The sequence below is a fragment of the Petaurus breviceps genome, unplaced genomic scaffold (genome assembly GCF_028583685.1).
Source record: "Petaurus breviceps papuanus isolate PSGF00001 unplaced genomic scaffold, PetGlider_PUasm1.0 99, whole genome shotgun sequence".
NCBI lineage: Eukaryota > Metazoa > Chordata > Mammalia > Diprotodontia > Petauridae > Petaurus > Petaurus breviceps.
Window position 1 is genome coordinate 6,814,275 of NW_027187465.1, and position 11,328 is coordinate 6,825,602.

Here is an 11,328-nt window from a genome sequence, read left to right on the forward strand (position 1 = left end):
GTAGCCCGGGAGGGGACGGGAGGAGGGAGGCTGGTGGGCTGGGGAGGAGGACCCCTCCCCCCGTTCCCCTCCCCCCTCCTGCCCACTGGTGCATGCCCCTCGGCCTCTCCAGGTCGGAGGCAGGGGTCGCTGGCCGGACGTTCCGACCCCCCCTCCCTCGGGCGGGCTGCGCACGCGCAGACCGGGGAGGCCGCGAGTCGGTAGGCCCCCCGGAGCCGGCGCCGCTGCTCACGTGGCCTCCGGGGTCCGGGGGAAACTGAGGCCCGCAGGCGTCCGGCGGCCTGCCAGTGAGCTCCGGGGCCGGGGTTTGGGTGTCCGTTTCTGAAGCTCCTACTGTGAGCGAAGACACGTCCGTAAGCACTTCCTGAGGCCCTGCCGCGTCCTGCTGGGGATACGGCCACGCTTGTTACGGAGCTCGGTGCTGAGCGCTGGAGATCCCACTGAGTCAGGGAGCCTGGGGGAGGGGCCCCCGAGCCCCCGGAACGTCGGGGAGAAGGCCCGCGGCCCGCCAGCGGTGAGCCCGGGACGGCGGGCTTGGGGGAGCTGAAAGCCTGGTTCGTCTCAGTTGTGCCAGCATTGCCTCCTCCCCGTGCCCGGGCGCTGCTGCTGCTGCTGCTGGGCACAGACGTGGAAAGGCCCGGCCATCTGTCTATCTGCCGTCCATCTACCTCTCTGTCTGTCCGTATTTACCTGCAGCTATACACGCTCCCGTCCCCCCCGCACACTGTGACCCGCCTCCGGGGAAGGCACGCAGCATGCTCCCCGGCAGGCCCGGAGGCTTGGCACCCACCAGGTCCTGACCCTCGCAGCCGAGTGTCATGATTCAACAGCCCAACTGGCAAGCCCTGGTTTTGTTGTGTCTGAACCCGCCCGCTTGTGGGGAATTCACATCCCGTTCCTTTATTTCACTTTCAGGTTGCCAGGGGGATGGTTCCTTAATTTCTGTTTTGTTAACGCTGGGCATGGCTGGCTGAATGTTCCCGGAGAGATTTGCCGCCCCTGTTAGTGGATAGTAACTCCAGTGAGGAGAAGGAGAGAGAGAAAACCCGGGTTCAGACTTAACCCACTGTGTGACCTTTGAGCCCTCTGCACCTTGGTTTTCTCATGGATAAAGTGGCGATACTTCTCTTACAAGGGTAAATGAGATAAAAAGTCATAAAAGTCTAGGGTAATAGTGCCCTGAGTTATGTCAGGACTTTCTGTGATGATCTGTCACTCATCGCCTTAAATCGTTTCTTAATCATAGTATTTAAACCTCAAAGAAAACTCTTTGGAAATATTTGCATCTGCTGATGCTTCTTAAGTCACATGGTGGGAATGTGGACTTTGAAATAATCTCTTCATTATAGTCATTCTAGGGCTAAGATACTAGTTTGAACTGGAAGTCCCAGGCTGAAAATAGAAGCCTCCGGCCACCTTTGAACTGGAGGGGGGGGGGTGACTGCACCCCTCCAACGGGACTTGGCTGGGGAAAAGTACCCTGGAGATTTCCTAGCCTAGCCGTGGGGAAGGCGTGCTTCAGGGGCCTGTAGGGGCTGTCTGGTCTGCTTGGATTTCTTGGTAGAAGCTTTGTTTTGTTGAACATCTCTTTTCTGTGATAAGGAAATTTAAAGCTGTTCCCTCTTCTCCTCAAGATGTGAAGAAGGAAAGCATCCGGCACCTTTACTCAAGCTCAGCGAGTGCCCATTCTAAACACCATAAATACAGACTGCCAGTCCTCTCCCCATTGGGTTGATGAAATCAGCGGAGGTACAATCTGCCATTGCCACTGGAGAGATGGCCGAACACTTTCTAGTGGAGAGGAAGTCTCATATGAGGACCATGAGGCAGATTTAAGGCAACTTGAAATAAATGGCCACGTCTGTCTTAGAAGGAGCCAAGACAGTCTCTTGGTGAGTAGCCCCTCAGCTGTATGGCTTAGGTGAAGTCTGCTGTGGAACAGCTCTACTGCATACTTATTTATTTGTTTGTTTGTTTATTTATTTTTGCCTTTTGGAGGGCAATTGGGGTTAAGTAACTTGCCCAAGGTTACACGGCTAGTTTTTTGTTTTGTGTGGGTGTTAAGTGTCTGAGGCCTGAACCGAACTCAGGTCCTGACTCCAGGGCTGACGCTTTACTTACTGTGCCACATAGCTGCCCTCTGCTGCATATTTATTTATTTTGTGTTGGTATTTTTTTTGCTTATTTGTTTTTTAAAATGCATTTTGTGAAGGTGCTGATTCAGTAATAGAGTTTCAGCAGACACGTATTAAACCTTGCATGTAGTAGGCACTTGTAGTAGTTTCTAAAGTGCTTCCATAAAGTCATAGAATCTCAGTGTTGAAGGGACCCAGGGAGGCCTTCTAGTCTGAGCCATCCCTGAACAGCATCACTGCTTAAAGACTTCCAGAAAGGGAAACCTACTCCCTGCCCTTTGGGGCATCCCCTTCCACTTTGGGATGGCTCTGATTATCAGGAGGTCAAGCCTCGACTTCCATTTGCTCAGCTTCTGCCCTCGGGGGCTCACTCAGAACAGAGCTGACCCCTTTTCCATCTGGTGGGCTGTTGGGTATTTGAAGACAGCTATAGCATCCCTTTTAAGTCACACCCCTCACCATTCTCACTGCCCTCCTTTGGACACCCTCCAGATTATCGTCCTCCTTCTTAAACCATGGCATCCAACACCAAACCCAGACCTCTAGAGACATCTTCCTGGCCTCTGTCTGCATTGATGCATCCCAAGGGCCTGTTGACTTGGGCTGTCGTCTCCGACTGTTGATGCAGACTGAGCCTTCAGTCCACTCAGACCCCTTGATCTTTTATTAGATGAACTGCTGTCTAGCCCTGCTTCCCCTGGCTCCCATCTCTTAAGTCATTTGTTCCTCACGATAACTCCATCAGATCATATTGTAGCTGTTTAATCAACAAGGGGATGGTCTTAGGTGAAATGCCGTGCCCAGAGTCACATTCCTCATGAGTGGCAGCATTAGATGCCAATGCAGGCCTTGTGAGTCTAGTTCCAGCCAGGGCTCTTACCCTTACACACTTTGGACCACTGTGTGAGCCACTTCCCAAGCAAGTTCATGCCTTTTAAAGCTGTTAGTTGACACTACAGTTTGCAATGAGAATGTTGGCCATTAGTAGATTGCCTCAAGGACCAGGCAGAGGACTTAACTCACTCATCCTCATGGGGTTTTGTGGGGCTTGGATCGAATCATCCTTTGGGAAGTGTTTGGGCATAATATAAATGCTAGCTGTTGTTATTTATAATTAAGTAATTTCCATCATTGTAGACGCATGGCAGATGTCTGAGGTGTGCTGAGTTTTCCTATCCATGGAGGACTGACCAGGATGCGTCTTAAAGAATCCAAACAGCCATCTGCCTGAAACAGAGTTCCCTGATTCATTCCAAGCTGTTTTAACTTAAAACAGTCCAATTCATTAATCAGGATTAATTCATCTATCATTTAAATGCCTGCTTGGAGTCAGGAAGACCCAAGTTCGAAACCTGCCTCAGATCCTTAACTAGCTGTGTGACCCTGGGCAAGTCACTTCCATGCCATCCGTCTCAATTTCCTCATCTGTAAAGTGAAGATAATACAGTACCCGTGTCCCAGATGGTTGTGAGGATCAAATGAGCTAATATTTGTAAGAAATGCTAGCTGTTACTATCATTACTACTGCTCTGGGCAAGGAATTGTGCTCCAGTCTGGGGATAGAAAGCAGGGAAGTGAAACCATTCCTGTCCTCAGATAGCCTATAGTCTGTTGGGGGAAGAGGTGCAGGTGGCCATTTGCCCATGTTATCCTCATGACACTGAGGAGTATTGCTATTCCCAGTTTAGGAATGAATGAAAAACATCGGACTCAGAGAATTGTCCCGTTGGACAGACTTTGAGTGTGACCAGAAGATGAGGCAGAAGCAGGGAGGGATGGAGAGAGCCCCATGCTAGCCCCAGGCCTGCCACTGGCCGGCTCCATGGATCTCCTTGTTGAGCCTCAGGAGCCTTCTAGGTCAGTCGTCGGCTGTCTCTGCGACATTGGCCAAGCCCCTAGGCCCATCTGGTCCTCAGTTCCCTGAACAGTAGAGGTCAGAGCTTTGGGTAAAATGCAGACCATGAGGAAGGGTAGCTCTGTGCCCCCCACAGTTCTGCCTGTGGCTGCAGCCTTGAGGGCCTCTGGGTGCCCAAGGTGAAATGTCCTTAACAACCGCCCCCATGCCCAGAGAAGGAATAAAAAGAGCTTTCCCCTGAGCAACCCTCAGGCAGGCTGTGCTTATTATTACCTTTACTTTTACCAAGAAGGGATCTGACACTCATAGAGCTTGAAGTGACTTCCTTGCGGTTATGCACCAAGTCATTTTCAGAAGGGGAATTTAAAGAAGTCTGGACGTGGAGTGAGATAATCTGGGTCCACATCCTGCCTCCCGTCACTTCCTCCATGTGTGACCCTCATCTCTCTGGGCCGCAGCCTCCACATCTGTAAAAGGAGGGCGCTGGACCAGAGGACTGTGAAGGCTCTTCCAGCCACAGCTCCATGAATCCAGGATGCCAGGGCCCCCTTTGACGCCCTTTGCACTTTCCCAGCTTCCACTGTGCTGACATCGTCGGCTGCTCCCAACTTCCTCTTAATGCTACAGGAACTTAGTTATCAAAGGAAAGTGGTGAATAGTGTGGTTGAAAAGTGAAGGCTCATTGTTTCAGATACAACTTGTCATTGTGGGCACTTTGTTCCTCCTTTCTCTTACCCTCATTCTTTTCTGGACAGATGGTCCTGAATGCAGAGGTGTGTTCTAGGCTGGCGCTCCTGCACCCAGACAGTGGTTCTATCCATTTGTAGTTCAGAAAGTCCAGAAGGATTCACTGACATTGAATCATGAGCCTTTCGGGGACTAGATGGAGGTGGGAAGCTGGGTTAAAAATGGCAGTATCACGGGATGCTAAGAAGCACGCTGTCACCCTGCCTCTCTGTCTCTCCAGGTGGAATTATTTTTTTCTTTACGATGGCTCAAAGGTAAAGGAAGAAGGAGACCCAACAAGAGCTGGCATTTGCTATTTCTATCCTGCTCAGGTAAGCCGCGTGGTGCTATGCCCGGGGTCCAGCGCCTCTGCTCCATGTGGCAGTGTTTAAGAACTGGGGCCCTCACCTATGTGTGTGATCCGGGAATGAGGTTTTGTTTTATTTGGAACACGCATGGGCGTGTCCCCAGAGGTCTCTGAGGTGCCTCCCGTGTGCCTGGTGCCATGCTGTGTCCTGGGGAGGACACACTATTCAGAAGAAACTCTGCCCCTGTCCACACATCCCCAGTTCTTAGTCACCAGGTTGCTGCTTCTGGTCTTGGGATCTCTGGGTTTTTTTGCCTGTCTGCAGCCATCACTGCTTCCCCTTACTACCTTAGTAAGTCTCCCCTTAGCAGAACAGATATCAATGTCTGCCAATGTAATGAGTGTGACTTGGACAATAGCTTCATCTTTATCCTGGGTGTAAACCCCTGCATTTGTGCCGCTCTGGCCTGTTGGTCGTTAGCCGTGAGAGGCAAGGGCATTTGTGCCTGTGCCTGTGCTCGGTGCCAGGCACACATTTTGGTGCTATATGAATACTTCATCCCTTTCCCCTTCCTTGGCACAGAATGATCTGTGCCAGCATCCACTCCCCCAGTCAATGTTCTCTATCATTCAGCTGTCCCCACAGCGAGCATCCCTTCTGTGTCCAGGCAGAGGTGAAGGATTTCAGCCTCCTCTCTGGCATCTACTCCTTTCTCACAGACTGGGCTTGACCAGCAGGAGTTCCTCTGTGGACAGATTGCCGGCGTTGTCCGCTGTATTTTTGAGATTTCTGGGTCTCCTCCCAGTCTTGTTCGTCTGAGGAAATTGAAATTTGCCATAAAGGTTGATGGAGATTACCTTTGGGTAAGTTAAAAACCTACATTGATCATGGGAGATGTGAATAGGCAGTGGATTTCACTGGGGTAGGGAGCCTCCAGTGAGGAAAGTCCTTCTGCCAGTGCAGGTCAGCACCCTTACCGAATTTGGAGTCTTTGGGAGACGCCCAGAGTCCTCAGAACTGAAGTGACTCATTGAGGGCCCCATGCCGGGCGTTTTCAGAGGCAGGACATGGATTCTGGTTTTGAGTAGAGAGCTATTTAAAAACAGTGAATGTGGTTTGGTTTAGTGACAGAAATGGGGTGACCACATTTAGACGGTGTCACTTTTTTAGTCAGAGAGCCCAGGAGCCCATGGTGTTATTCGCTGCTGGTGAGGAGTCACCCTCCAGCCTTCTGCAGCTTCTTTCTACCCAGAGGGCATTGGAACTCATTTGCCCAGTATCTGGGAACTCCATTGACTCTGATTTACAATGAGTTCTACCTTCACGGTTACCTTGGTTCATCAGGAAGATGGGCTGGGAGACTTAGAAACCAGAATGCATTTAGGGGCACACACCTTGAGTTTTAGGTTACACAAGAAGCTTGAAGCCATTTTCTTTTCCAGTACGCAGCCCATGTGTGTGCCTTCTGTAGCCAGTCTAATATGTATTCTAGAATCGAAGACTTCAAGCTGAAGGGGACCTTGGACAGCAGCTTGTTCAGTTGCCTCATGGCAAGGATGATGATACTGAGGGAGGGTCCCTGAAGCCGAACCACTGGGCCAGGTCCTGCAGCCATCTGTTCTTATCTGTCTCTCAGTTCGAGGGCAGCCTCCACGTTGGAGCAGTGGGGCTCCTTGAAACTATTTCTGCAGAAGTGGGACAGGGAAGTTGTTCAGTTCAACAAGTATTTATTGAATAGCTACCCTGGGACCCACATAGTGCTCAGCACTCAGAGGCCTCATCTGCAAGAAGCCCATGGTCTAGACTTGAGAGATTCACATGTGGAAAAATGAGCAGTATTCTAGATATTGTTATAATAAAGGGTTAAATAGAATGTAATTGGGTGCCAAACTGCCAGACATCCAGTAAACATTTATTAAGCACCTGCTAGGTGCTAGGTGCTGTGGCAAGCCAAGAGACACAAAGAAAGGAAAAACAGTCCCTGCCCTGACAGAGCTCAGTCTAACGGAATGTATGATATTCATTAGTATGATGGGCTTTCAGAAAAGAAAGAGAAGTGTGCATGGAAGTGAGAGGAGAGGTATTTGAACCTGGCCCTGGGGGGGGTGGCGCTGAGGATTTGAAGTGGGAGGGAAGAGGCCCAGGAAGGCGTGTTGAGTGGGAGGTCAGCAGGAGCTGTGATGAGGAGGGGCTCTGAGGCTGCTGGGCTGGAGATCTGGGTAGCCAATGAGACCAGACCCCAGAGCCTTCTAATGCCGCAGTGTGGGGGGCTGGGACCTGAGGTATAGCTTTGTGGGGTCCCTCTGTGTCTGAAAGGTGCTGGGCTGCACAGTAGAGCTCCCTGATGTCAGATGCAAGGAATTCCTCGATCAGCTGATTGGATTCTTTCGTTTTTATAATGGACCCATTTCTCTGGCTTACAAGGTACGTAGATGCATATTAGTCGGCCCTACTTTGTCTCCAGGGCCCCTTTTGGAAGGTGGATGTCACCAGAACACTCCATAACACTGAGGGCTGCTCTTTGGTCACATTTATAGGACTGTTCTCTTTCTCCTGGAGTCGTTAGCAACTGCCATCCCGCAGAATAATTGCGTCCTCCCTTAGTATCGTGTCTACCCTTGTTAGCTGTGATCATGCCGTTGTCTCTCCCCATCCCTCATCCTGAGGGTTAGACAGCAGGTGTTCACATTCATCTCTTGGCTCCCAGGCCTGTGCAGCTGGAGGTGGCAGCCAGCTTCAGGGCTGTGGAGGGGAGTGGCCCCTCTGCTCCCTTGGGGTCCTCTGGTTCCTCTGCTCTAGAGAGAGTGTACCACAGAGAACCCTCCCAACCCTCCTAGAGAGCAGTGTTGTCTATGAATGACTGGGCCAGGGGGCTTTCCTCAGGTCTGCAGGTATCATGGATTTATCCGCAGTCATTCCTGTTCTAGACTCGTCCTCAGGAAGAGCTGAACAGAGAGTGGGACAGTTTCATCGACTATATTCTGAAAAACACCAATGAGCTGCACAAAATATTCGATTCCCTTTGGAATTTGGACAAAACTAAGGTAACCTGATCTCTCTCCTTCCCCCTTATTTATTACCTATGTGGGAATAATTGCTTCTCCAGCCTATTTTAAAGCAGAATGCTTGTGTAGGTATATGTGTGCATATAGGCATATAGTGTAGACGTGCCCCCACATGTCTGTGCTGTTACATGAGACATTACAGAGAAGCAGCATGGCAGACTGGATGGCATCCTGGTCTCTGAAGCAGGAAGGTCTGGGCTCTGATCTGTCCTTGGCACCTGCTCTCTGTGATTCAAACCTCGGGCAGCTCCCTCAGACTCTGCTTTCATAGCATTCTAGATTTAGAGATGGAAGGGACTATAGGGACCATTCTGTCCAACTCTTATCTTTTCAGTAAAAATAATAGCTAGTTTTTATACGGTGCTGTCAGGTAGTCAAAGCAATTTACAGATGTTATCTCATTGGATCCTCGCAACAGCCCTGCTGTTACTATCCCTATTTTATAGATGAGGAAACTGAGACAGGCAGAGGGGACGTGACTTGTCCAGGGTCACAAAGCTAGTAAGTATCTCAAGCTGTAAAGGAATCCAGGTCGTTCTGACTCCAGATCCGTCTCTATGATGCATCCCTGAACCGCCTATTTACAGGCAGGTTGTGGTCTGTATCAGGGCAGGAGTTCCCAAGACAGAAGTTTTCCCTAGCAGCTATATCCTAGCCCTTTAGTGTAAAGCTGTAAAGACCCCTCTCCCCCCCACATGCTCGAGGGTGAGTTGCATGGGCTGCATCTGTTTCTTCTATTCCTGTTAGGGGTGTTGGGTTTGGGGGTCAGGAGGGTCCCTTCCCCTACCAGCATTATCCACCTTTGTACTACTTAGAGCTGATAATAAAGTGTTTGGCCACAATCGGGAAGAGAGAAGGTAGGACTGCAGGTGAGGTGGGAGAGAGGCTGCAAGGCCCCTGCCTGTGATTAGGAGAGAGTCTCTTTGCCAAGGAGTGGGTGAGATATGGCCTGGGCTCCCACGCTGCTGCTTCTTAAAAGTTTTGATGATGGTGAACGTCATGTCCTTTGGAAAGACTCACCAGGGAAAGCTGAAGCTGCTGAAGGTCGCCAGAGGAGATGGTTGACGTCTCTGTGGCTCCCCCCTCTGTTGCTGGCTTCTGTGCTTCTCCAGGTTGAGGTGTCTACCCATTACTTCCAACACTCAGTACTGAGCCTGTCACGTAGGCACTGAACAAACACTTCCTGATTGATTTCATTGGTTGATTTCTATCTCTGAGGGTGGGTTTACACAGCACCCACCTCATAAACCCACCTGTTCTTTTTAAACAAAGTGTCCCCATGGGCTTGGCGATGCTTCAGTATGTGGCTGAGCAAAAAAGGAACCATATGGGAATCAAACCCGGGGTTTTGATTTCATTTATGTGGTGCTGACAAATCCATGACATTTCTAGGACACTTTCTGAAAAGGAAGGTGGTGAGCAGGCAGCTGGTTAGGTGTTAAAGGAAGGTTCTGATGGGTGACAGGGTCATTCCTGGCTGGGTGGGGACCAGGGACTTTCTCTTCCTATGTTGTTGCCTGGAGGCGTAAGGGACAAAAGTTAGGAAAGCCAGATAATAAGTGAGTGCAGCAGGAGGGAGGGAGGTGGTGGAGCAGGGTGGGTGCATCTTTGTTGGTGCTAATTGTACAGGAGGCCTTAGACCCTTTTTATCCCCAGTGTTAGCATCAGAAACCACTTCCTCCCACTCCTGCTGAAGGGCAGTTCTAGCTGCCTTGGCAGGGAAGCAGAGATGAGAGGCCCCCTCCAGATGCCCTCATTTACTCTGTGCTAGGGACAACATGGAAGGCTGTGTCCTGTCATTCCTTCTAACTCTGAGGCCTGTCCTTACTGCTGGGTTTTGTGACTTCAGGACTTTTGAGGATGGAAAGATAGGCTAGGCCAGGGCGTTGACTTGATCTCACCATGGAGCACTCTCAGCTTTTCTAGAGTTAGGCTTAGGACTTGTTCATGCCCTGTGGAAAACTCCTTCCCCTCCTGCACCTGGTCCTCATTAAGCTGTTTTCTGCCTCCTCTTTTTTCCACAGGTGGAGCCCCTCCTCTTACTAAAAGCCGCTCTCATTCTGCAAACCTGCCAGCGATATCCTCACATTCTGGCTGGCTGCATCCTCTATCAGGGACTGTGAGTAACTTAACACCCTGTTTTTATTGCAGTGGTCATGCTTTAGACCTGGGGCTGGCCCTGATCACTTTGTCCATAGCTCCCTCCTGGCTATGCTCTTATTGTGAGGGTGAGCCAAGTCCCTGGTAGTCTGGGTGCTGGCATGTGTTGCAAACAGAAGATGCCCCAGCTTTGATTTGGGGGATATATGGCTCCTGTTCAGTAAAGCCAGAAGGGATTAGGGGAAGGGAGGGCTGGGATTTTTCACTGTTCAGGGGAGAGAGATGAATTTATTTTTTAATGCTAATTTTTTTTCTGCTTTTTGGAGGGGAGAAGGCAGGGCGATTGGGGTTAAGTGACTTGCCCAAGCTCACATGACTAGTAAGTGTTGTGTCTGAGTCCAGATTTGAACTCAGGTCCTCCTGACTCCATTGCCAGTGCTCTATTCACTGTGCCACCTAGATGCCCTGATAATTTTTTTTCAATCAGTAAAAATCTTTTTTCCTTCCTATTCCAATTCCCCCTCCTCCCCTCTCACAATTAAGAGTGAAGGAAAGACAAAAATTTCTGTTGCAAACATAGAACGTCAAGCCAACAAATGCCTGCACTGGCTGTGTCCAAAAATGTCTTATTCTGTCCCCTTGAATCCTTCATCTCTTTATCTGGAGGCAGGCAGCATGTTTCGTTATTAGTCCTCTGAAATTGTTGGTGGTTGCTGTAGTGATTAGAGTTCCTAATTCTTTTTTTTAAATGTTCTCTTTATTTTTAGTTTACATCATTCATTTCCACAAGATTTTGAGTTACAGATTTTCTCCCCATCTTTCCCCTATCCACCACCCCAAAACAGGGATCACACTGAATAACCCCTCCCCCAATCTGTTCTCTCCTATATCCTCCCCCAACTCCCCTCCAACTTTCCAGTAGGGCAAGATGGATCTCTATGCCCAGTGCCTGTATATCTTATTTCTCAGTTGCATGTAAAAAAAAAATTAGATATTTAAAAACACTTGATTTTAAAACTTTGAATTCCATATTCTTCCCATTCCTCCCTTGTCACCCACCCTTACTGGGAAGATAAGCAATTCAATATAGGTTGACCCTCTAGGGTCTCAAGTGTGGCCCTTTAAACCCAAACTTCACA

General features: G+C 49.8%; 1 protein-coding gene across 6 annotated transcripts in view; it reads left to right on the plus strand.

Moving 5' to 3' along the window:
- HPS4 (HPS4 biogenesis of lysosomal organelles complex 3 subunit 2) overlaps positions 1–11,328 on the plus strand; it is a 33,850-nt gene that overhangs the window by 71 nt on the left and 22,451 nt on the right. The window contains exons 1-8 of one of the 6 annotated variants that reach the window (XM_069081708.1): positions 45–514; positions 916–1,136; positions 1,635–1,892; positions 4,958–5,048; positions 5,744–5,887; positions 7,341–7,448; positions 7,952–8,068; positions 10,114–10,208. In XM_069081708.1, coding sequence (XP_068937809.1) covers positions 1,852–1,892; positions 4,958–5,048; positions 5,744–5,887; positions 7,341–7,448; positions 7,952–8,068; positions 10,114–10,208 — 596 coding nt within the window. In that variant the 5' untranslated portion in view covers positions 45–514; positions 916–1,136; positions 1,635–1,851. Of the gene's footprint in view, positions 1–44; positions 515–915; positions 1,137–1,634; positions 1,893–4,957; positions 5,049–5,743; positions 5,888–7,340; positions 7,449–7,951; positions 8,069–10,113; positions 10,209–11,328 lie in introns of those variants that run through there. The other 5 variants (XM_069081713.1, XM_069081712.1, XM_069081709.1 and 2 more) reach the window with 5 other exon arrangements.